Source organism: Ixodes scapularis, unplaced genomic scaffold (assembly GCF_016920785.2).
Source record: "Ixodes scapularis isolate PalLabHiFi unplaced genomic scaffold, ASM1692078v2 PGA_scaffold12__126_contigs__length_90152505, whole genome shotgun sequence".
In the NCBI taxonomy this organism is placed as follows: domain Eukaryota; kingdom Metazoa; phylum Arthropoda; class Arachnida; order Ixodida; family Ixodidae; genus Ixodes; species Ixodes scapularis.
In genome coordinates, this window is record NW_024609838.1 from 23,194,412 (window position 1) to 23,221,090 (window position 26,679).

The 26,679-nt window shown below is 48.3% G+C and overlaps 2 protein-coding genes and 1 pseudogene across 2 annotated transcripts; 1 reads left to right on the forward strand and 2 right to left on the reverse strand.

Moving 5' to 3' along the window:
• Positions 1-373: 373 nt before the first annotated feature.
• LOC121835339 lies at positions 374-1,192 on the reverse strand (annotated as a pseudogene).
• Positions 374-24,035, reverse strand: LOC8051112 (hippocampus abundant transcript 1 protein). Its single transcript, XM_002433560.4, has 10 exons — positions 23,532-24,035; positions 23,095-23,190; positions 22,956-23,018; positions 20,299-20,763; positions 18,227-18,340; positions 16,819-16,890; positions 10,978-11,090; positions 8,512-8,609; positions 6,211-6,377; positions 374-2,713 (listed from the first exon to the last, which is right to left on the reverse strand). The coding sequence occupies exons 1-10, from the start codon at positions 23,625-23,627 to the stop codon at positions 2,450-2,452; spliced, it is 1,548 nt and encodes a 515-aa protein (XP_002433605.3). The 5' UTR covers positions 23,628-24,035; the 3' UTR covers positions 374-2,449.
• A 234-nt stretch (positions 24,036-24,269) lies between these two features.
• Positions 24,270-26,254, forward strand: LOC8051113. Its single transcript, XM_002433561.5, has one exon. It carries the CDS (start codon positions 24,443-24,445, stop codon positions 26,198-26,200), a length of 1,758 nt encoding a protein of 585 aa, XP_002433606.3. The 5' UTR covers positions 24,270-24,442; the 3' UTR covers positions 26,201-26,254.
• Positions 26,255-26,679: the final 425 nt, after the last annotated feature.

Sequence of the window (26,679 nt, forward strand, 5' to 3'; positions counted from 1 at the left end):
GAATCTGCACGTATTGTAGGGCTTTTTCATTGGTCCACACAATGTAGTCCGGGAGAAAAAAAAGTCCACATGTTTTTCTGTTGCCCAGAGATGAATATGCGGTTTTGTAATACAGGACTTTTTATACGTGGGAACTAACACACTTTAAACAATATAAGATCAAAAACGACCTTTTTCAAAAATGACTTGAGTGCCCCTTTAAGATGCTAGAGACTCGACGTGCCCAGTGCTTTTTGGGTCGTCGGTGACTGTATATGATGCACCTTTCATTAGCCAGTTTGGTTGTGTAACCCACAAACATTCACCAACAAAGTGCTCGTAGCTGGCTGTACCCAATTGCGAGACAGACAACAAAAATGAGCTCAACAGAATCTTCCGGGTTATCGATTTTCTTTTAATGGCTACGGAGAAACTTCCCATTCCAGACAAGAAAAATAATAAACGCGCACAAGCGTTCCGACAACGCACGCCAGCACTTTGTACACGAAGCCAGGTTCAAAAGTCTTTGGTTCGCGTCGACAAAAATAGGGTAAAGTCATCGTTCATCTAATACCAAAGCAGAAATGCCAGTGCCGAAAGGAGAAAAAAAAAGAGACACAAAACAGACGCGTTTCTAAAAGAAGGCGAGCGCCGCTACTAAAGATTCTAGGCAACGCGCGTCGGTTGGTGATATGCGTTTCGCCCAGTCCGCGAGTCGGGCCACCGCGTTTGGCATCTCGCTTCTGAAATGGCAGTATCTGCGTCTACGCTGGAGTGGCGAAAATCGTCCTGCCTCCCCGTTTCAGAACTCTGTGCACGTTCCTGGCGGTACCGCAGAGGAGAAAAAAATAGAAATGCAGTGTCGAGGGGCGAAGCCCCCGAGTGGTGGGCTCCGAACAAAAGACGGTGCAAACGCTGGAGGGAGCTAGTGTCGCCCCTGAGAGAGTGGTCGGTCGTCGGGAAATCCGGACGACCGCGGAGTGACCAGACCGGACACGCTCGCGTTTTGGAAACGCAGAGACACACGCAAACATTCTTTCCATGAGACAAACATAAAAGATTCGGCGAAAACGATCGTAGACACGCGGGGGTGATGCGAGAAAACAACCAGAAAGCTTCCACCTCCGATAAAGGGAGGGCGGCACTTTACGAGGTGGAAGGGTGAGAAAAAGGTTGGGGCAAATGGAACTCGCCGGGACAGCCGGGCTTTCATGCCGGAGGTTGATCCGCTGGCCCCTGGGTGACCCCTGACTAGGAGAAAACCGAGATATGAACTGTTCGTGCTTAACCGAGAAGGCGATTAGTGGTCCCAGCGTCGAGGAAGCCAGCCGTCTAGCTAGCCGACTGGCCACTTGGTTTCGATCCGGTCCTGCGAAGAGCGTTCGGATGACGACGAGCGACACCAATGGAGAACATTGTGCGTTTTTTGTTTTTTTTACACCGCAAGAAATGAGCACAACCGACATGCGACGACCTTGGGAGTGCCGCCACAAGCCTGCAAATCCCACGCAAGCAGCATCACAAACCAGACGGTCAGAAACTAATGCACCGACACACAGACCCCTTCAGAAAAACAAAAAGTGAGAAAACACCACTAGAAAACAAGTCGGCAGACATACGCGCACGCGGCGACCGTCGGTTCACGATACGAGCGTGGACTTTCATTAGCGTTAATGATCAGCCGCTGTGTCGGTTACGGGAGCGCCACAAATTAAGCTATGTGCAGGATGCCACAACCAGCATAAAGTGAGGACACAGCGCCTGCCTCGTCGTGGCAGCTTTGCCGGATCGAATGGTGTATTTGGTGGCTGTAAGTTTTGCAGCCGTGGGAGCCGTTACCTCTTCGCTCGGCGTCAACCATTTTGAGGTATGCTGTCAAGGCTAGCGTAGCTTTTGCAACGCCTCAATGCGCCCCCTTCGCACGAGAGTCAGCACGAAGGAGATGAGAGACAAAGCCGCACGCTCTCGCAGCAGAAGGGCTCTGGATGCTGCGCAAGCCCTGAGAACGTAGCACAATATAGTCGACACAAAGTGTAGTCACCTCTTCGACAATCACGGGCACGGTGTGCCGAGGGTGTAGCAACAATGCAACGGCAGCAAGACGTGTGCAATTGTGACGGCTCGCTCGCCGTGCTCCCAGTCAAACAGTGCTTGGAGGACTGTGGCACGTGCGCCGTGCCGCAACAAGGCCATAGCGATGACGGCTACGGCTGCGCTTGGTAGCCGCAACTCTTGTTGCACTACGTTTCGGCGGCGATTGCGAGCCTGGCATACATCGACGAAGTGACTGCTCCGAGATGCCCATAACGATTGCGATGCCGAGTCCGCAACCGGACGACGTTTGGTTGCGTAGCAGCGGTCCAACTGCGCATCCGGCGTCGTGGCTACGGCGGTCGGACTGTAGGAGCACACGTTACGATGCGACGGGTGGGGACACTATGGCAGCCATGGAATCGCAAGTCGCCGCACGCTATAATGGGTCCGTGTCGTGCATCAGGGGCAAGGTGCCGCAGTCGCCACCACGCTTGTGCACCACGTCGTGGTGGAACAGCTCCAGTCCGCCCGTTCGCACCGACGCGTGCGGACGCATAGCGCCGGAACCGCTGCGCGAGCTTGACGATCCGCTCGAGGAGGAGGTGGAAGAGGGGGAAGGCTCGTCCGGAATGAAGGCTGCCACCAGCAGGGCCAGCATGACCAGCAGGGCCCCGAAGACGAAGGGTGGTCCCGGCACAAACTGCAAGAGGAAGAACACTTTTTGAATCCTGGGGCATGTATTGGGATTTCTTCGCGGAGTAAAACCGTGGATCGAATCCGGGCCGCGATTGACCTCTTTGAATACGATTATGACCTTTCGTGCTCATTCGGGGTAAGACGGCCCGTGGCAAGTAAAGTGAGCGGTGAACTCTCATCACAAGGAACGGTAAAATGCGCAAACATGGCGTTGATGCGGTTTGCCGCCACCTCCGAGGACGGCGCAACCTGGCGGCCGGCGATATTGGTGGTAAACGACAGTTTTCAGATGCAAAAAGGACACTGCGTGCACACTAAACGTGTCTGCCCCTTGAAAATAATTGCATGTCAAGCACAAAGCTGTCCGAGTTTCGATGGGACCGTAAGCAAATCTTTGAGGCGGCATCCGTGCGCGCACGAGATGCTTAACTAAGCCTCGGGTTTCCCCCCCTCCCCCTTTGCTCAACCGAATAAACTAGGGGAATGTGTAGAGTCGGAAAAGAAGCCTCGAAAGCACCTGCCAAGCGGTCGTTCGGTGTTCCGATTACACACTCCGCTCCACCTCACTGCAACTTGGGAAACGGAGAGGGCTACGGTCCCAGTGAGGTACCTGGTAACCAGCAGATTGGAGGGCGAGACGTATGCCTTGACTCTATTTAAGTAGTTACGTCCAGTGCTGGGGAAGCCTCTGGCAGGAGAGAAAGGAAGCTCACTTTTGTATGAATTTGGAATGACTGGTTAATCTTTAAGAGGGACAAAACTGCCACCGGGGGGGGTGGGGGCCTGACCGCTCTGTCTTTGCCATGTTACGGTGAAACGAAGTATAGCTTGTGCTTTCCAGGCAGTGAGAAAGTTAACAACTCTAGCAGACGGACTATGCTGACCAGGATGCTTCTGCACACCGACTATGCTGGCCAGACTGCTTCTGCACACTGATAAGACGTCACAACTCGGGACAGACTGACATTGTGCTGTACATATATCCTTAAAATCAGCTGGTTTACAAGGAGCTGGAGAAATCTGTCTAGCTGACAGTCTTACCCTGCTGAAAACAAACTCTAATGCTTTGTTTTCTTTCTTAGATGTGTTTCTTGCAATGCTAGTTTCCTTTCAAGCAAGAGGAGGGGCTTGCACCCTCTCCAGGGTTTATCCTCCTAAAGTGGAAAGAGTAGAGGGCCTTGCAGGAGGAGCTTGCCTTGCAATCGTCTTCATTTGACCTCCAAGATCTTGAATATCGAAATTATTTTTTAGTTTGGTGCGTGGAGGTTGCAGAAAATCATTTCCAAAGAACCGCTGAAGGCCCTCCTTCCCGGAGCGTGACATCACAAAAGGAGTTCTTGGAATCTCCGCTCCCGCGCATCCCTCAGTGCCTATCAAAGCTATGCACACAAACTCTCGCTGTTTTTAAAAAGGACAGAGAGACTGCACGACTGGTGCCAGTGCAGGGAAATATACCTGGTAACCTTGCCATTGCACGCGCGGCCCTCGAGCAACATGCGCTTGGTGGCCAAAAGGTCCTTTTATGACGCAACAACTGGTCGGAAGTCTCTCGTGATTAGTTATACACCAACTCATGTTTACAAACAAACCGGAACGCTCCTAGCAGACGCCACTGGCGCCGCGCATGCCGCTGTGGATGGTGGGCAAGAAGCTCGCGGTCGCCCATAAACAAACCATTGAATTGCGTTGTTGGCGGCGTCGGTGTGAGCCCCCTGCTCTTTTTCGCGTTGGAATTGTTGATTCTACGTCCTTCTAACAATGTCTGCCTACTTGAGCGGCTTCAGCAAAATCAACGAGGCTCGTTACACCGCAAAACTTTGCGTGAATAATGTGACATGTGGCGATTCATTCTGCGTGGACGCCGCAGAATGGGCGCTAAAGCCTGACTCCCATGACGAGATTCTGCTCGCTATTTTCAATCGCGATGTTGCTCGGCTGCAAAAGCGTGGACTGTAGCTGAGGTGGTGGACGTTGATACTGAAAACCGCAAGTAGAATCGGGTATTACAAGTCGGTGATGGCCACTGGTAACATTGATCAATATCTTGTATCTACTGTTTGCACTTAGCCTACGGTACTTACCCCAACCAACCTTCAAAAGTGTTTTGAGGCCTGCACTTACTTCTTATAGCAATTACCGGGCCAACAATTGGTTTACGGGCCGCTGACGTTTGAACGAGCTGACGACAGTTCGAACTCATGCGCATGAAGTGCGGGCAAGAAGCACCGCGTCCCGCGTCAACAAACCATTGGAATGTCATGTTGTCGGCGTCTGTGCGAGCCTGCATACTCTTTTTTGCATTAGAATTGTCAATTCTGCATCCTCATTGCAATGTCTCACCACTTTAATCGCCTGAGCAAAATAATCAAGGCTCGTACTCCGCTAAACTTTGCGTAAATAATTTGACGTGCGGCGATTCATTCGCCGCAGAATGGACGCCAAAACCATGATGAGATTCTTCTAGCTATTTTAGGTCGCGACGTCGCTCGTGCTGCAAAAGTGCAGAATGTAGCGGCGATGATAGACGTCGATACTGAAAATCGGAAGCGGGGACAGACCAAGCGTAACAAGTCGTTGATACCACTGGTACCAATGATCAACATCTTGTATCTACTGTTCACACCGAGCCTACTTAAGTCTTTTGAGGCCTGCAATTACTTCTTATTGTAATCACCGGGTCAAAGTTTGGTTTATGGGTCGCTTTTGTTTGAACGAGCAGACAATAAAAAGCAGACAAGTTTGAAAGAGCAGACGAAAGTTCGAACGATCAGGCGGTCGTGTGAATTTGAAGACGCACTTAACCCGCGGGTAGTCCCGACAGCTTGGTGGTTTTCTCTCGTTCGTGTTGGAATAAAACAAATACATCTGGCGACCACAAAGTGTTGCCCGCACAAACAATCGTAGTTCGACAGCCTCTGGTTTGCCCTTTTTAGGGCTACTATCCACGTTCTCAGACGAACGGAGGGGGCAGAAACACATGAAAACTGACCTTAAACCTTTCCAGACTCTCTTGGTACAGCCCCTGTCGCAGCATTTTGAAGAGAAGGCAGGTTTTTTTGTCTGGTTTTTCGCAAAAGAACACAGGAATGCATATTTCGCACGGCAACTTCTGCCCACCACCCCAGACCAGAAGTGCGCCCGACGCGCCACCACCGCGGCGTGACGTAGGAGAGTTGAGTTTGTGTATATTTTAGGGGATTGCTATCATGTTGTCCAGATTCATGGGATAAAACTACACTAAAATAAACCTCTCATTTTTTTTTTTTTTTTAAAGAAGTGTTTTAGCTTGCCTTTAAAGCCCCCCCAGTGCAAACCAGAGAAGCCCACCCCTTCAGTGCAGCATTTGCATTTTTACTCTCAGACGACCCACCTCCAAAATTTCCAAGACTACCTCCCAATTTTGGCTGGGCGCCTGCTCGGCGTTTTGTGGTGGGCGTCTCTCCAGACAGAGAAGTTTGAGGACCCTCGGCCTCGCGGGACGAAAAGAGCGGCTCCACTCACCCGGATCTCGTTTGGAACGAGGGATCCGTTGGCCTGTGCCCCCGTTCCGCTGGGCGGAGGGGCTTCGTTGAGGTCCACGTGGAAGAGGTAGAAGATGAAGCCAAACACGGCCGGGCCCAGCCCGTTGCAGAGGCCGCGCATGCCCGTGATCATGCCTTGCACCAGTCCTGCCGTTGGAGAGAGGCAACCGTTGAGCCGTCGCACCATTTCTGTCGTCGTCACAGTCTGCCTAGGGGCACCGGGGCAGTGGTCTAGCTTTTAACGGCGAGTGGCAGACAATACTAACCTTCGGTAGACCAGTGACGGTGGTCACGTGTTAACTTTAGCACATGCCAGAAGTATTGGCGTACTGCAACCAGTCCCATTTCCCCTTAATACAGTAAGCAAGTCTGGTTCCAGTAATGCTTCTAAAAAGAATCACGGGTCTTTGAGCGTTTCTATTTATAGGAAATATCCGGACCGTTTTACACTCAGTGGATTAGTCCTCGAGATAATTAAAACATTTTTATTTGTCTTAGATGCTGAGATATCCCTCCTCCAAATCGGCACTTCAATGCAAACTCAGCCTGCATAGATATTATAAATTATTATTATGGCACTAATATTGATCCGCAGAATTATGAACTTAGCAAAATAGCTACAGATTTCAAAATCGCCACTTAAAAAATTATTTTTTGCAACTTTCTGCTACCAGGGATTTCGTAGGTCACCCTTTAATTTAATCAGGTACAAGTAGAGTTTACTTTCGAGTCCTTTCTGATGTTAAAGTTACGGGTATGCACCTATTAGTTGTTCTCTTCTTGACATTTGCTTTTCCTTTTTACATGTTTTACATCTAATGAACTCATTGGCATTTGTAGTTCTTTTGCACTGCACCCCAGTGTTGTTTTTTTTCAGGTTAAGTTGCAAAAACAACAGCCCTATTGTTGTTTTTTCATGCGTTTGTTGCTTCTTTCATTGAGCATTGCTACTTTTCCCAGCCCCCTCCCCACAAAATGTAATGTAATGAAATGGAACTACTAACAATCTACCCTAACTGACGTTCTTCTGCTGTTATGTAGCAAACGCTATCCCGTGACGCAACCAACCAAACCCCACGAAGCACACCTTTTGTCCCAAAGCACACATCTCTCCTCACAAACAGAAATAAATTATTTTTGGGGTGGGGTGCCAACACGGCACGAGTCCACACCAAACTCTACCTCTTAGCAGAGGCGCCTCCAGTCTCTCCCTTCTGAACATTCACGTCCAGTGTGTAACCGAAGTGACGATCTTGTCGGCATGCGAACAATAGGCTTGTTCGATTTTCTCGCACCTCCTGCACCACATGCATGCTGCTGTATATGTTTTACGAGTGCAACCTACCTTAATTTTTTAAGGCCCGTTCACACTCTTGCAACCGAGTATGACCGAGAGAGACAAGACCCGTTAAAACCTCTTAAAAATTTCTTAGGACGAGAGAACACACTGGCATGCTGGCGCAATCTATGCGGTGACTCTGGAACTGCATTTCACAAGAGCAAAGGTTTTATGGGATTTCCGAGGTCAAATGTGCGAAATACCTATGAGAAAGGTTCGTTTATAACGTTGACAAAAGTTTTTTAAGCCAAGAAAGAAAGGATAGTGCACGAGCGAAATGGAAAATATGCCGGACTGCCAAGTTTACACTGCTACCCAATAGATGGCGCCAGTGTATCCTCTCGTTTTAAGAGGTTCTAAGACACCCGGTTCCAAGAGGTCTCAAGTGAGTGAACGGGCCTTTAAAGGCCAACCTGCAGAATCAACCTCTGCCGGGCAGAACACCAGTTCCCGGTTTCCTTCTCTCCACACCCTCTCCATACTCTTCCCTCCTTCTCTCCCCACAGGAGTGGGTCTCTGAGCAACTCCCCGCAGAAAGGAGTCTCCCTCTTTCTCGAATGGAAAAGAGGAATTGACGAAAAGTTTTACCCTTTCTGGCTGTTCGTTGCCCTTTAAAACACACGCTGGAAGTACAGTACCCTGCCCGTTTCTGCACCAATGTAGGCTGGCGCAGGCACAGTCTCCCACGATATGAGAGACCCACTCGCTGACAAAGTTCATGCGGCAAGCTGAGCACAGATTGGCACTACACACACTTTATTTATAGAGCGCAAGCAGAACAAATGCTCACTTATTTCCTCACCCTAAGTAACGCGGCCGTGGCAGGTGCGTCTTTCGCATCGCTAGAGACTGTACAATCGAACGAGCCCAATGTTGCGCCCAAATGTTGTACACCTTCTTTACGAGCATTTCGACTCGAGAAAGCTCGGCAGGTCCACCCACCCTGTTTGTCTGCTTCGGCATGCGTTGACACGAAGGAACTGATGGCTGGGTACGAAATGCTGGCTACGGCTGCTAGGCCGCCGGCCGACCACATCATCCTGTAGAGGGGGGGGAGACAAGCGAGAGTGGCTGAGACTCAGGCTGCAGAGTAATTTTTTATGCACGTATTCAACGAGCTTGAAGAAGAGGTGGCACTTAGAAAAAGAGGGATACTACAAAACCCAAAAGAGAAAATTAAACGCAATTTTTCGACCCGCAAAAATAAACCATGCGTTGCAGAAAGTCGAAACTCCGTGAGAATGTGACGCTAGCGGTGGTGACAAAATGCGAAAGTTTGAGGACATTACGCTACCTGGATCAAAGGATAGGAGAAAAATCAAAAACTTCTTTATGAGTAGATGTCCACCTAATATTCATTGAGACAAAAATGATACAAGATGAAAAACAACACTGCACTAGTTGCAGTAGAAAAATCTTGTCGGCAAGAAATATGATAATCTTTTCCTTCTTTCTGACAAGCTTCTTTTTCACCGCTACAGCCGCCCACAATGTCATTTCTTGGTTTGACGAATATTAGGCTTAGGTGGAGCTCGGCTCATTGAAAAATTGTGTTTTTGTATTGTATCTTTTGATTCAGGCAGTGTATTGTTCTCAAACTTTTGAATTTTGTCACCACCACTAACGTTACATTCCCACGGAGTTCAGATTTTTTATGTGATGCGTGGTCTTTTGTAGGCCGAAAAATTGTGTTTCATTATCTCGATCGACTCCAGTATATTAATGGCTCGGCTAGCACTTTCGATAGCCAAGCCAATCAAGCACACTTTAGTGCAGTCCAAAGATCCCCCCCCCTCTGGAAATACTTAAATTTGAGAGAACAATGAACATGGAGGTCAGATATGAACAACAACCCTCCTTCACTCAAAAACAATGCTCCTGTAAGCTGGTTGACATATACAGTGCAGCACTGAGGAGCACTCTTGTCCCTTCAATATGCACTCGTTTATGGGGGCCAGTTAATATAAATGCCCCACTAACTAGGCAAAGCTTTTGTGGATAAATTGAGTAAATACGCACATTTCTGTCTTGTTAGAGGTGTCCATATTAATGAGGCATCATTGGAGCACAAAGTTAGCGCACATTAGCGATAGCGTCCACACTGCATTGTATGTGTACTGTATACGTACAATATTGCATACACTGTATGCATACAATGCACACATATATAGCATAAAGTCAGCAATGTGTCTATATCTCTGAATTAGCACTGCACTGTTTGTGGACAGGCCTTAGTTCGTGAACGCACATTTACATTACAGTCAAACCTGTTTATAACAAACTGTATAAAACGCCTGGATTCGTTCTATACACACAATAATTTGTTATATCAAAACTCTCTCATAACAAATTTGCACAATTTTTTTCATTATACACAGAGGGTGCTCAACATACTCGTAGATATGTTGGAGGCAACGACAACGTCCAATTTTTTTTCGCCAAGTTCGATGTGGCGAATGTTATGTCCGAAAAAGAATTTCACTATAACAGGACCATTAAAGCTGGTTACCTTGGGAGTGTGTTTAGAGCTTACCTTACAGTGTTCTGCAAGCACACATTGATTTTTATTTCTACTTTTGTACATTTTCCTAAACAAAACAATCAGTTGAAAGCTACACCACGTCCTGTCTAGATCTTGCTCGTTTTGTCAGTGTCCAGTAATGATGTACACTCTGCCTGAGAGCTGAAAAGTGTGCAGATGCTTCGCCGTCATCTAGAACAGTTAACTGCACCAGATTGCAGGAGGCCTAGAGAAGCGAAGTTTACGACGCTGAGGCTCGAATTGCAATGCGTCGACTTCGTGCGCGCCCAAATTCTGTTTGTTCCAAAACCATAAGTGACAATGGAGTTGATCGGCTGAGAAGCGCAGCGGTTGTTATGAAACCTGAAAGCTGATGGGGCGCTACAGTGCTAGGGCATGACTAGCAAGTGTAACTAAGTGGAGACTTCATGTCAGGCGGGGAGGAACCTCATCTTCATTGTAAGAAGCCAAAACGTCGGAAGTGCCAGAGCTCGCATATTTGCTGATGTTTGCAGCCGCTGGAAATTCTATACATCCATTGTGTAGTTCAATATGCGAGATATATTTTGCATGCATACTGATAAAACATTTTCGCGCATTCGACGTATGGGTTAATTCGCTGAGCTCGAGTTTGTTGTAATCAAGTCTGACTGTAGTGCGTCACAAAGCTTCACCTCTTTTAGTCACGAATCTTTCCCTCCTTTCACCTCAATGGGAAAGAAAAAAGAAACGGAAAACATGGGACGTGTTTTGTTTGCTGCTTACGGAAGGAAACAAATCGAGTCAAGCCAAGCCAACCCACATGGGCATCCTCGGTCATTAAGGGTGGTACAATGGAAAACCCGCACCGAACACAGCAGCAGAGTATTGACCAACGATCAACTCACCAGCGCTGAGAGCCGAAGCCATACCACATAAGCTGGAGCATCTCGAACAGCAGACCAACCATGATGGTGTGCTTACTGCCCACAGTCTTCATCAGCAGCGTCAGCACCATCGTCTGCAGAACAAGCACCAACAAGGTTAGCATTACTGACACCGCAAGATGCACCTCTACCTCGACTGTCTGACAGCATTGGTGATGGTTAAAACAAAAGCAAAATGATCAATGTTGGGTAAAGTACAATTAAAAAGTACTTGAAGTAAAGTACAAAGTAAATTAGGGGTTATGTACTTCAAGTAAAGTAATTCAAATACACCGAGTGCAATGTATTTGAAGTACTATACACTCCGTGCGGGAACTATAGGGGGCGCTTTGAAAAACGCGCGCAGCGCCGCTAGCGGTGGAGCTGGCGTTCGACTGTGAGGCGCGTTCAGCAGCCTGCGGCGCCTTTTCGCATGCCAAGCTGTGGCGGCGGAAGCGCGCACGGACGAAACTTTTGCTTTTTGAGCCGATAAGTTGAGGGTCGTTGCATGAGTGCTGGGGCAGAAGGGCATTTAGCTGTTCTCCACTTCTTATATATTGAGTTTGAGTCGTTATTAGGCGTAATTTCTCTAGTTGCGGCCGAAAAGGGAGTTGGAGCAATTTTCCGAAAAACAAGACGGCCGCCACTATAATTGCTCTGAGTGGGAAATTTATTTCGCTCGTCGCTGTAAACCTAGGACTGCTGGAACGATGATATTTGGAGGCGAGTGAGATGTTCACTATAAGTTTGTGCACGAAGAGTGCCAAGTTTCTTTAAGACTGCAGGTGTGAAAGTTATGTTTCTAACGAATAAATAAATAAAGCTGAACGGGATATCCAATATTGGACCCAAAATGTTGTGTCATAGCGGGCTGTGCAAATTGCAGATTTGGGCACACAGGTGCTTGGACTTGACAGTAACATGACACAGCCCTTATTATACAAAAAAAAGTGGCATAGGGAAACCAGGTAAAAATTTGGTTTGGGCGGCGTACTCAATGGGAACCGGTTTTGACCATGAAAAGGCTGACAAGAGAATATCACTTGTCGGGGGAGGTGGAGACTAGAAGTAGGAAGGAACTAGTGGACTGTACTTCCAATTGAAACAACTTAACGAAAGGTGGTTCCAAAGCCGAGAAAACAAGGTTGTCGGCCAACACACGGTTTGGCCGCCAAGGGCTTTTGCGGTCAGCTGTTGTGTAATAACCTGTTGTGCGAGGTGATGATTTTCGGCCCACAGGTACTTGGACATGACCGTCACCTAGCACAACACTTATTATAACAAAAGGAGTTGGCATAGCGAAACCAGGTGGAAATTTAGTTTGGGCGGCGTAACTAAATGGGAACTGGCTTTGACCGTCAAAGGCTGCCAGATTATACCACTCATCGTGGGAGGTGCACACTTTACAGGTAGGAAGGGACCAGTGGACGGTACTTCCAGTTCGAACCACTTTGCGATAGGTGGCTCTAAAGCCGAGAAAAAAAAATTGTTGTCTACAGAACTCGGGGTGTCAGCGTTTCCACATCCAAAAGGAGGCTGATCAAGAAAGAAAGCACACCACATAAACTTCCATTTTCAAACGTCGATTCTCCAGTGATTCCGAGTTTCAATTGTTTTCTTTAGATTTCCATTTGTCACTTTTTTTACCGTTCAAATCTTTCTTCATGAAGTACAGATTGCGTGCCATACTGGTCCGGAAATATCATCGACACGTACGATGGGAAACTTCTTTGGAGGGCATTCCTTCAACGAAATTCGCACTGCATACCCGCGAGTGTGGGATTGCATTTCAGTGCGAGCTGAGATATGTAGGCGTTATTGGTACGAAAACAAATGCAGAGCGCAAAGCGGCAGTGTAGAATATGTTAGCCGTGCCGACACAGTGGCAGACATGATCGGGAGACCAAATTTCTCGCGTCGTACGGCACAGCTCCATCGTTGTCGCTGTCCCATAAAACATCGGCGAGGTGAAAAACTGCAACTTTGTCTCCACGAGAAACGACGCATAACTATTGAAGCACTTAATGACGCAGCACAGGCAGCAATTCATGCTGTGAACCCAGCGCAACCGCACCACTCCAACTTCAATGCGTACCAACGTACGCGGCGTAGTTTCGGTTTCGTTTTCTCTGGGGTTCTCACTGCCTACCTTCGGTACCGGCCGCGCGGCGGCGCGCCAGTCGCGTCGCACGGAGTGTATATATGCAATGTACTTTCAAAGTAAAGTACATGTACTTTTTAACACAATCTTTCATGATACCCCTTTTATTCCCCTATTGGCCTCGAGATCGACCTAGAGGTGGCGCTACAGTCGCGCTATCATCATCATCAAAGCGGGGATAGGAAAACGGCCGCCCCATAGGCTCTCCACGGTCGCGCGCGAGACGGCGTAGATTCTTGCGTTTATTTTGTCGCATACTATCGGTGGGAAAACAATTCTAGCGGAAAAGGATGCAGTACTGTTCGGTGCTTCAGTGAAGATTGAATCGTGTTGCCAGCGTGCGGCCCAAATTTATATAATCGCTTCTGTGGGTGCGTCGTCTGCTCTAGGCAGACGTTGGAAAGCATGGATCACCACGACTGAAGCCTGTCTCTGGCTGAACTGGAGTATTTATGTTAAATATTTGTTACTTTTAAAATGGGTGTATCAGTTCATCAACGTGGAAAATAAAAAATAATAAATTCCAACCAAGATAACATAATACTGGTACTGTGGGCTGTGAAATCGCAGCTTCTGGGCTTTTTTTTAACGTCTAGCTTTTGCAGTAATAAAAATATTTAGAATGAAGATAAGTTAGCGCTGTATTGAAAATTACCATGCTATTGAGTTCCTCTGCCCTTTCACTGCACCATAATGTGGGTAAGGTTTTTGGAGTCTGAACAAATCTACTGCGTTGCGATGAGGAGAGAGTGTCTCTTCTAGGTTAAAATCTGCAAACTGCACGTTGGCAGCACAACTGAAACAAGTGAAGCAAACTGTTCTAATATATTTGCCGTGACTGTAATAAACGAGTGTAACCGAGCAACGCAACAATGTTTCTATTATTAAATGCTTTTCTCGGTAGTGCGGTAGTGCGCTTCAATTTTCTCGGTGAGGGCCGCGGATGTCAAGAGGCTAATGCTATAAATTTCTGGCTAAATAATCTTGTATTCAAAAACGGTAGACTTTGCAACCCAAACAAAAGACGCGCACCACGACACAGACAGCATCGGCCTCCGTGATACTCTTTTACTGATGAGGGCTCGACCTTCACGAGACTTTCCGATCACCCTCCGCCCTCACCTAACGCATATCGGGACTGGGCAGTTCATCGATTAACTCTCAGATTATTCGAGTAATGCTTTAATTGCAATTTTTTTGCCGGTTAATTGGAGTCTTGTGCTGGGGAAAGTCATCAGGGAGTAAAATATGCCTGCTTTAATATCTTTTGGCGTCTTTACTTCTTTTGTGACACAGGCTTGCACGTTAAACCACTTCAGCGTGCTTGTCATTTCACCGAGGGTGATTATTCTGTTTAAATAATAACTTAAAAATACTTCATTTTAAAAGGCTTCTGTGTTCATATTTATGTAGGACTCACAATGGTGAAGTTTAGAATGGGAATCCAATATGCCATTTATGACATAGTTAAACCAGTAAAAAAAATATGTAGTTTTAACGTCTTTCACGCAATATGACCGGGGAAAAATCAACATACGGATTAATTGATTGATTAGTCTATTGAAGGATAGCGATCAGTCGGGTTAATTTTCTAATCAAACCACAGACCCACTCAACATTCAATGCTCTATGAAAGCCACGGTTTGTGCGAGATAAGCAAAATACGTGGGACCAGCGATTGTATAAAAAAACAACATACTACTTCCGACTTAATAATAATCGCTTTGCTGAATTTCTACGCATGTCAAACGATACAGCACAACCTTTAGTAAGAAGAAACGGCAACAAAAACATAAAACATTTAATAAGGAATGTCAAGCTCAGCCTGAAACGGGCTTGCGTCGTCGAGATCCATGCTTCTGAGCGTGCGCCCGTAGCAGACGACGCACGGCGGTATCCCCGCTTTCGCGTGTTTCCAATTTCGGCCGCACGGTGGCGGCACGGTTCGATCTCGAGGCGAATTGGCGGCGTGCGCGATCTACAGAAGGCACTTCTCTGAAAAATCTGTCCAAAGCCTGAGTGTACTCCTTTGTGTTGTAGAGTCATGTATTATACAGTCCTGTATAATATTTGTTAATTTCTCTTTTTCTTTCTTTTCTTCTTTGCTTTTTTTACCTATTTTCACATACTTTCTTTGCTTCGTTTCCTTTTGTGCACCATGCTGAAGGCGTCATGCTGTTTGTAGGCACGTATCAAATAAATAAAAATAAATAAAATCATCATTTTCGTTTGCGACATCGAGGGTAGGACAAACCGCGCAGATCTTGGATCACTCGGCTCATCAGCTCGCTTCATGTGCTGTTTGGGTAATGCGTGGCAAAGCCTGTTTCACAGGTTGTTTATTTGATGAAGTGATATTTGTAGACGAGTTTGACGAGTGTGTTGGGTTAATATTCAATAATATCCAGCACTACCCCCCAGCAACTCCGTGTATCCTATTGGTTCCAATGTGTTCTGTGAGTTCTGGTCTCTTATCAGTTCCAAGTGGATCCTTTTTTTTTTTTATTTTTTAAACCAGTAAACAAACATTTCCTTAAAAAAAAAAAAAAAAAAAAAAAAAAATCAGCAGGAAGAAGCGGTGGCTGGCTTCCGGAGTCGCTTCAACTACACCCCTGCTTCATTCGGTCGACGTGGAACGTGTGAAGAACCCTGCGATTGAAGTCTGTTAAATCTAGTGAGTCGGTGACACCTGCTATGAATTACTATTGTTTGTATGTTTAACTTTGCGGACCCAAAGAATTGCACACAAGTGGTGCGCTCCTCAGCGGGCGACTCTAAATTTGTAAACAATTTTTACTAAAAGTAGGATAGAACAAATTAATAAATCGCCTGAATTCGGCGGGCCATAAGCGACGATATAAAGTTATTAAAAGTTCAGCTTTCATTTATTTTTTTTTAGCAGAAGTTGAAATGTGGCAGACTTCTTTGCCACGTATTCGACGCAGGAGGAGCTAAGTGTCCGGTGCTGACAAGCATTTATTTGTTTGCTTGTCAGCTACTGTTGAGTCACACTTGGATAGAAGCAATGGTATGGGCAAGCTCAATGTAGCTAAAACAAGTGTGCACTGGTTTGCAACACAACCGTACGTGTGTGCACAGCTAAGATGACAGCACGTCACTTACATCGTAGCAATGTCGAGTTGATGGCAGCGTCCGCGTTTCTTCCTCAGGCGATTAACGGGCCTTGGCGAAGTTTCGAAAAAATCTTGCTCCAGAACCGAGGAAAGCATGCAACCTTTTTCGGAGGTGCGCATCTTTTTCGGTCGCATTCACGCAGGGCATCCGTTTTTTAAAACCTAGTTTCGCAACACTAGATTTCCCAACAGGACGCACCGTGTGAATAGACCATCAAAGCCCATAAATTCAGTTAACACCAGAAATAGACTATCGCAGAAAGTGGTTTAGTGCCCCTTTAAGGCCCTTTCGCACAGTTGCATTTGACTATGTATGACTATGTTGCGAAGACTTATGTTAAGTTACGATTGCAAGTCACCGCTACGTTTGTGCCTCGTATGGTGATGGCAACCAATTCAAGGAGTAGCTTTGCACACGACGTACAAAGAATGGATGTCTCGACGACTGGTGGTCACATAACGACAAAGTCAAATACAATAGAGTGAATGGGCCTTTACTGTACCCGCTCTGGCAATGGCAGTACTCACCTGTGCAATGACAGACAGAAGTCCCACAACAGCGATGAAGAGAGCGACTTCCTCGGCCGAGAACCCCATCAGCTGAAATGACACAAAGAAACCAAATCAGAGTTGGCCACGCCACGCAACAGACTCTGGCCAACGTCGACCCGAAACATTTTGTGCCTACGAAGCATGAAAGGTGTGCACAAGACTGAGAAAGCCCTGCATATGACAGTGGTTGAGGGTCAGCCAACGACCAGCACTTGCAAGATACATACACGAGGAAAAAAAAAGCTTGAGTAAATAATAAAATACCATTCCCTTTGCATAAAGTCAGGCATGCTCATTTCATGTAGGCTTTCTTTCATCACAGAGTAACCTATTACAGCAACAGCCGTTATTGGAAAGGTTTTTCAGCGGAAAGGGTTTTTCAGCATTTCGAAAGTTTTTTTCACCTATGACAAGCCCAAGTGCGTTTCTTACGGGGTTGTCATAGCTGGGAAATTTCTCCGCAAAATTCAGTGGGAAAATTTGCCCGCTTCTTTTGGCGGGAAAACTTTTTTGTTAACAGCCACAGTGTTGCGTTACAACATGATGTCACATGTCACCGTGGCATCACGTGACACTATGACTTGACACTGCGATGCCGCAGCGTGCGACGCCATGACGCCACATTAAGCTATGGTTAGTTTGTGTGCAGTGTGATCGGGTGTAGTCTTCGTGCCGCGAAGAGTACAGTGTCTCGGTTATCGTTAAATTTTCTTTACAGGACTCGGCAAGAAACCAAGATTTGAACTTGTCTTTTTAGACTTCTAGAAGGAATTCATATTGAGAGGCTCTCAACTGCATACAGCTACGTGGATCGAACCAGAGTGCACACAGGGATGTTATTCCGAAGCCAAATGAATGTTCGAGTCGTCGAGAGACGATATCTCCTCAGTGCTCCGGGAATGTCAGGCGGCACGGGCATCCGCCTATTGTAAGCAGGTGCCATACGTTCTGGTCATTTTGTTTTTCTTTCGTCACGCGCACTCCCAAAGAAGTTTGTGGTTCTCAGGGCTGGTGTTTATGCAGCCCCAGCGCCCAGAAAATTCCAGCAACCGACTCCCCATCTCTCATGGCCCCGTGGAGGCACCGCTGACAGGCACCGGGCCGTCTATGGCATCAGACAACAGCCGAGCAGTGCGGAAGACAAGGGCCAAGCCAAGCAAGTGCCGATCGGCGTGCAACACTCTGAGCGTGTGCGTAGGCAGGGGGGCGTGATACTACCCTTGGATGTGTATTTTATTGATTTTGTTTATTAGAACTGCAAATTGAATCATTTCTGTGTATCACTATTAAACAGAAGGTTTTACTCCACCAGTGTGAACTTATTTTTCGCCTTCAAGAAGGAAAATCGCCAACACTTGGAGCCAGACAGGGAATGAGAGCTCACCAGGCGCAGGTAGACGAAGAAGCAGGAGTACTGGCCGGCCTCGGGCAGGTAGGACAGGAAGACCGTCACGCACAGCATCAGGATCATCGGGTCCTTGCCCACTTTCCGCAGGGCCTGGGATCGTCGGAAGTGGAGAGTGAGGCAGGGCTCTCGACCAACTTTTTGAGACATTTAAAGAATAATCAAAGGATGTATAAAGCACCCACTTCCCATTTTAAACAAGCACAAAAATACCGAAATGACACATCAATCACCCGATCACTGTGGGCGGCCATTATCTCCACGACATGTGGACAGCACAGGCATAGCCAATGCATAGCACGGGTGAAGCGGCTTTAGTGACAAAAAGTAGATGGTGCGTAGTCAATTAATTTTAATTTTTTTTCTCAATAAACTGTATTTACTTGCATAATGAATGTACCCCCCACAATAATCGTCACCATCAATATTTTTTTTTTTTTTTCCCACGCGGCTATTAGATCAATTAAGCCACCAAGCGGTTAGGCCAAGCCATGCCAAACCAAGCATGGCAGCACACGCGCACGAGTTATGGATGGAAGTGGGAAGTTGCGGGAGCGATAAACAGCATAACAGCACGGCGCGCACGGCCAACAAAATTGGGGTTGTGGAATCGCCAAGCCCGTCCGTCGGACAGCAATCGACCTGTGGCAAGTGTTCCTTTCCTTTGTCTTTGTTGTCATGCTTTGTTACATCTACACCACGTTTACACCGTCGACACAAATGATGTCAATGATGTCAGTGAACATACCGAGGCCTGTGGTCCGTTTCCGGACGGTGAAGTCGCGAAATTGGTTAGGCCTACTGCTGCCTAGGAACGGTTGTCTCAGTTTTTGTGCACAGTGGCGCTCACGCAAGAACGGGGTCGAGCGTTGTAGGGTCCTTCTTCACCGGCGCAAAGAACGCTGGTTCCATTTTCACGCGCACTTGGCTGTCTCGGCAAATGATGGCCATTCCGAGCTCAGAGGTTGACCTGGCAAGGGCCCACCCCACCGTGCACTCCCTCTGCATTTTCACTCTTAAACCTGGCAAACGCCAATCCCCAGTTTCCTCATGATTATCTCCCAGCTTTGAGTGGGTGTGTCCTCGGTATTTTACGATCTAGCTGCGAACAGGACAAAAGCGGCAGGGCATCCCTTTAGGAGGCCCGACCCCAGCAAGCGCTCATTGCCTTCCGCCGTCCTTTGCCTGTGCATCCACGCTCGAGGCTGAAAAGACGCTAAAGTGTCACCGAAGCCAAGGGGCTCATGCCGGAGGCGGGACAAGCGAAAGACCTCCCTGCTGTTCTCATCTTGTCGGTGACAACAGCCGCAAGGTTTTTTCCGCAACCTTCATAGATATGTAACCACTCTAGGTGCTACAGCCTTTGCAATAGCCCTGGATGGGCTGACAGTACCAACAGGGTAAGTCGAATTGATCAGACACGCTTTGAATAAGTCGCAAAAATCTGCTTCATATTATATAACGCTGTAATTTAATGTAGAGCTGTGGCTAAATGGTACATTCTATATGAAAAATTATTAGAGTGAACCTTGCCTTAGTCAAAAGTTACGAAGAAAATGTGTACTTTCCTTATGAAACAACATGTCCTATTTCATGCCAAAAAAAAAATTGTGCTAGGGGTTAAGGAGACATTTTATTAGACAAACTAGAGAATGGGAGCAAGCTGATGACTTCCTTCCCTCAACTTTCTATGTAAAATCAAGCATACCAATGGCTCTTTTTTTTTATATGTTGGTCTTTATAAAGGTATCTCTTTTCTTTTTTTACTTTTGACTGAGGCAAGGTTTTTTTTTCAATATTTTCACAAGCCAAATGCACCTCCTAGCTTTACCTACCTCGCAAATTACAGCATCATAGCCAATGAAACTGATTCTACCTGATAATTTAAAGTGTGTTCAATCCATCCGACACACCCCGTATAAACGAAAAATGAAACGAGGTAACGTCGCAGCCGGCAACTCCCGGCTTGGAGCAAATGGTTTCCACATTCGAGTACCTGGGACAGCTTCAATTAAGAACATTGCGTCCCATGAGCGAGAGACCGTCCTCACCGAGAAAGGGTCGGCCTGCTCCCACGAGATCGGCGAGCTCCAGGACCCGACGGGCCGGAGCTTCTCCGGCAGCGACTCCGGCACCGCCACGAGGATGAACAGCACGTCAAGGAGCGCGATGGCCGAAGCCAAAGCCACCACGAGCCCGTCCGAGTACATGTGGCCCAGGTAGGCCCCCAGGGCCGGGCTGGTCACCAGGCTGGCGGCAAACGTGGCCGACACCAGGCCGTACGCAGCGCTGCGATCCTGCTCGTCCGTCACGTCGGCGACGTAGGCGAACACGACGGAGAAGGTGACGGCGAACACGCCCGACATGGAGATCATGGCGAAGTACCACCAGGTGTTGATGAGCATGAGCGGGATCGGGGCGCATGTGAAGAAGACGGTGACGAGAAGGAAGAACTTGCGGCCCCAAACGTCCGAGAGCGCCCCCACCAGCGGCGCACTCAGGAAAGACAGGAAGCCCTGAAAGGGGGTCGAAGGTATGCGTGCGCATCGTGCGACGTCTTCGTTCTTGTGGGTGGCCGCGAGCCCCGCAGTCGGTTCTCCAAACAGACCCCTTTCGAAACCCCGTCGAGCAACACTGGTGTTCGCCGTTTCTCGGTTTTGAGGCTAGGTGGCCCAAGCTTCCGCCCGTTAACATCCACCCAACCATTCGTCCATCCATTAAGCACGAAGTGTGCGATTAGATTCGAGTTAACGCCGACGCAACCCTTGTCCAACGCATGCTCAGAGTATAAGTGCCCCCCCAAACAATGGCACGCTCGAATAAAAGGCGCAACAGCTACTAGATGGCGGGCCCTTTTGAAATGGGTCTGTTTGCGCACTTTTTTTCAAGTTAAGAAAAGCAGGCCAAGCTCAACCCCCCCCCCCCCCCCCCCCCCCACAAAATCCTCCACTCTTTCCAGTTAAGAAGAGCAAATGCTGGAGAAGTGTGAGAAGAGGCAAGTCCCCTCGCCTCCTCTGCAGCGTTCGCTCTGCTAAAGTGCAAAGAGTGGAGAACTTTGCGGAGGGGAGCTTGTTGCACTCTTCTTAACCTGCAAGGGTAGAGAAAATTTTTAAGCGGAAACAGAGATGGACACAAAAAAGGGGACAGAGACAAGTGCTTCTTTCGACTGTCCGTGTCCGTCTTCGACAGCGCTTACAAATTTCCCCAAGCACCGCGCAACACTAGCCCATAAACAAGTCTCATCGATCTCCGGAACATGTTTCCGGAGATCAACGAGACTTGTTCTTGGGCTGGTGTTGCGTGATGTACAGGAAACTTGTGAGCTCAATTGGAGAAGTAAGAAAAAGAATTTCACCCCAAATCACACCAAATTTAAAGGAGAGAAGGAACAGACATCCGGCAGAAACAATGGACAATGGGAACTCCCGCCGAGGACATGAACACTGAAGGTGCCAGTTTCGTTGTACTTTCGTTTCCCGCTTTTTTTTTTTCTTGGTAGTTACGTCCATTCGTAGAAGCATCTTTTTTGGTTTAGTAGCAGTTCCGTGCGCCCGTCGTTACGCCGCGCTTTTATAGACGGACACACTGTTTACAAACAAGCCCGCATTTGCCCACACCAGGTGTGGGCACTGCGCGTGCGCAGAAATCAGATTCGCGTGAAGTGAGGCGCTTGCGCATGCGCAGTGCCGTCGACAAGCCACCGCAGCTGCGTGACGTCAGTGCCGCGTGCTGGTCTATACGACAGCAGGTTGGGTGCTCAATGAGAAAACGTTTTGCACCCACTTTCTTCCGAGGCGGAGGGACACGCACCGAAAGAGACACATACCACCACATATGAAAGAACATAAAAAATCTAATGCAGGGTTGCTTCAAAGGGACCATGAAATTATTTGTTCGCTGTGGACAACTTTTTGCGGTAATAAGGCACGGAATGAAAAGCAGATCTTGTTTCCAAAAAGAGAGCTCCTGAGGCTCGTAATTCTCCTACCCACCTCTCCACCAAGCTGCCGTTCAAACGCCCCATAGAAACCAACAAAACAAATATGATCTTTTAGCAGCGCAAATTTTTGATGGCGTTTACGCTGCTATTGAATACGCTCCAGCGGCCCAAGGGGGGCGGCTGCGGATTCGCAGTTTATCTTTTTTATCTCGCTTCTCTGATCACTGTTCAGACAAGCAGCTGCTTTCAGAAAGCACGTGGCGAAACGAAAAGCCTCAACGGATCCCATGATATACCATCCTTGCGACATTTTGTCCGGCAGACAGCTGCAGTGGGAAAAAGACCAGCTGGGATGAAGCCGATTAAAGTAATAAAAAACGAGAAAAGGAATAGAGACGGAAAAGAATGATTTCATCTGCCAAAAGCTGGCATCGCTACCATCTGTGAAACTGGCAACTTCTGTGAGCGACAGGAAGAACCACGAAAGAGCGGGTCGACTTTAGCTGCACGAGTGCCAAACGTTAACTTTGTTCCGTTAAGTCTGCCAAAGCCAAAACAATGAGGTACTCAGGGTGAAGCCACAATACGACATAAAAGTGTTATCCAAGCTGTTCTTTGTTTCAAGCTCGAGCCGACTCTTTAGGGCACATGCTGAACTGGACCATGCAGAAACTGAAGCATGCTAGCAGGATAAACAGGCAATTACACACTCCCTCCGGCATTGGCACAAAATACGCAAGTGTTTTCACAGGCAGAGAGGGACCTTACCTTGATTCCCATGATGAGCCCGTTCATAAGGAAAGTGTGATTTGGGAAGGTTTCGTTGAGAACCTGGGGAAAACAAACAAAACAATAAATGTAGGAAAGCAGCCGATGTAGCGGCGCACTGGGCCAAACTTTAACTTACTGTGATCATGGGTGTCGTCAGGAGACCCCAGGCAAAGAACTCTAGGAAGATCACAACCACGGCGTGGTAGACGCTTGGCTCTCCGAAGCCCGAAGTCTGCACAACAGATAAGAAAAAAAAAAAAAAAAAGTTTTTTGTTGTTAACAACGCGTATTACAACAGCCCGCTTCGGCACAGGCGAGCGACGTCATGGACCTTCCAAGTCTACAATCGCAAGACAATCGTCAGTTTTGGAGCACTACGCATTTCGCTGATGCGGAAAACCTCAGCGCAGCGTTTTAGCGCGAACGCGGCGCTGTCTGTCTTCGCATCTATTCGCTCAGCGCCTCCGGTACATTTTCAATATATACAAGAACAACATCTTTCGATCTGGCTCTGGGGCCATCTGGAAGAATCGATAAAAAGGCTAGAGTAGAAGGAAACAAGTTTGTACTTACGATGAAGCCATCCTTCATGATGGACTTCCTACTTCGAATGATCATGGTTGCAACCTTTCGTGAAACTTTGGCAGGCATGACGAGCGCTCGATTCATGGGTCCCGATGTCGCTGGGTGTCCGCAGACAACGCGGATCGGCAGGAGAACTTGGAAAATAATTTAGTAACAAGGCTAGCTGCGCCGATCGGCAACTGGGCACTAAGCACACGTAAACGTTGATGACGGTTGTTGATCGCTGTTCACAGTAAGCCTAAGCTCGGACAGGTGTTTTGCCCGTCACAGCGCGTTCCACTCGCCTCGTCCGCGTCCGGCGACATGTCCTGCTGGCGACGTTCCGGACGGGTATCAGCCACAAACCGCCGAATATCAGTGTCGCGACATGATAATGACGGTACGCAAGGTGCAATTTGGACAGGCCATATCCACAAATTTGCCTGGAGTCCACCTGTTGACACTGGGCTTGACGAAGTGGACACCTTTCCTAAGTCGTGGTTTCACCGCCGTGCCTTAGAATGGCGCCACCTGTGCGTCGGTTACCCAAAGCGAAACTGCCTCGCCAAAAACGGGGTTGGCAACGAATTTTAGCGTATCGTATTTTGCTCAAATTATTATAATGATTTTTCTAACGTTTACAATATGGTTTCCCGAGTGAGGAGCTTCTCTCAGACTTCTAGTTCTTAATTTATATGATAACCTTCGAAAGCTATTTGTGCCGTTAGCTGCTTCGATCACGTCAAGCTGAGTATTGTGATCGCAAGCGTATGGCACGCTACTGGTTGTAAGAAACACTATTTTTAGCAAAAGTGTTAAAAAACCTTTACAGCTGGTCAGCTGGTATAGACCTAGATATACAGACAGGTTCAAAAAGAAGAAGAAGCTGAAGGAACCAATATCAGAATTTTTCGAGCGCCATGCAAAAGCTAATTCGATCACGTTCTAGCAACGCGAAGGACACTACCAAAGATAATCATAAGCTTGCCAAGCATGCCAAAGATATTCTTAGCCCCTCGCCCATTAACAAGCCACAAGAACCTCCTCAACGTCTGTTAGACATCGGGACCATGCAAGAAATGTATGACGACTTCGTAGACTTGCACCAAATCTCTGCACTGATCTACTCGACCAAGTTCCGAACCATGCGAAACAAATGGTTCTGGGAGTCGGCTTGCAATAAAGGCTACTTCATCCACCGAAAAAGGTCAAGGGAGACCATCCTACGGCCCGTGCTACGTCTCTACTACAGCGTGACCGACGTCACCAGTGATGCCGTTTCCTCTCGTTATGACCTGCAACAGCCGTTCCTCAGCGTACGGTCCCGTCGGACCACCGAGCCCTACTGCAAGCTTGCCCGGCAGATCTGGCTGCAGTACAAGATGCCAAAACGACCACCGGGTTGCTTCCGCCTTCTGGGGCTCTCAGGTGTCTGTTTCCCACCGCCTACCGTACGCTCCTACCAGGTTGACGGCCTACTGGCCCATGCCCTGAGCACATTCCAAGACCCTCATGACCTTGTGATGTTCCCTGTGCTCTCGAATCTCAAGACATACTTCCAAGACGTGACGGATTTTCTAAGCAAGATGACGGCCTTGAGAGATAAGTCCAGGAGCCTCGACGAGAGGCTGAACTTGGCAGGGGCAAGGTCTAGAAGCACTGACAGCAAGCAAGAACTGGCAGTCAAAGCTATGGACTTGACCATAGTGGATTGGCCCTGGCGGACTCCGAGACTCCCCAAACCGATGCCACAACTGTACCAGGCCGCGGGGAACCAAGACAGCGGCAACGTGTACACCCGCGTCCTGGCACCAGAACGTCAAGAGCTCCACGCTTCTCGCAACATTGCGGTCTGCCTGCTGTACCGGATGTCCCTGGTGACGCGCAGCATTCTGCAGTACCTTGTCTTCATCAACGTCGAGGGCCAGGCGGCCCAGGACCTGGCTGACGAGGTGCTCGTCGCCACGGTTCGCCAACAGATGACCGAGAGCGTGCAGGAGATGTACCTGGACCCCAGCACGCGCCTAGTCGACGCGCTCTTCGATGCCGTTATGACGCGGACAGCTACGCTGGTCCATCAGAGCGGCAGCTCGAAGCACCTGAGGGTCCGGACTCTCCAGCAGTGTCGGTTAGGCAGCGCCGTGGCAACCTGGCAGCTAGTTACTATGCTCCTGTCTGGAGTCGGCGAGGCATTCTCGGAGGCGGTCGTTGGGGAATTGGGTCGCGAGGACAAGAGGCGCAGATACTGCGTCGACTTTCTTGCGCTTGTCCCACGCCTCAAGGACGACTGCCTCTACCGGCTGTTCAACACCCTGCAGCTGTGGCACCGTAAGCTTAGTCTGCTCCAGGCCCAGCACACAGATAGCCTGGATCCGGTTGCAGACCGAGCCGTGGCTCTGCTCGCCAAGACGGCGGTGACCTGCACGCTGCACCTTTTCCAGACGCAGAGGGTGCAGCTTAGGCACGTCTACCTGCGCAGGCGGGAGCTGCAGGAGGACTTTGGCCATTTCCTGGCATGCCTCAATGGCACATTCTCCGTGATTGCACCGCAGCCGGCGATAACGGTGGACGCGATCGCAGGCGGCCGCCTACGTCTATTTATGGTCGACATGCTTGTGCACTACTACACTGAAGTGGTCGAGTCGTCTGGTGACAACCAGCAGACGGTGCTGGAGTGAGCTTGTTGGACAAGCTTCATTGACCGGAGGCACAATATAACTAATTCTAATTCTCGAGTGGTATCTGTTTCCGTACATGCCCGGTACACAGAAAAGAGATTTTCCAGATATACTAGCTTCGGTGCTACTGTACTCCATTTCACCTCATGATGGACCGCATTGGATACTACGATGAGCCATCCTCCAATCTAACACTGCAAATGTATAACATGACTACGCGCCCAGTGCATTGGTGTGCTCCTCGCAAAGGTCATGTGACAAGATTGGCTTCAATGGCTCGTAGAATCCTCTGCGATCCGTCGCAAAGTGAAACGGATTATAGTGGAAAAAATTTTCATGCTTGAGGAACGCAAACTTGCCACTTGTTAGAAACACGTCTGACGACAGCAATGTCAAAACCTACTGTCTTCAACATGTGGCTCAATGCCTGCAATGAGGAAAAAAAGGGACAACTCCCGTGTTTGTTGTGGTTCATCGTA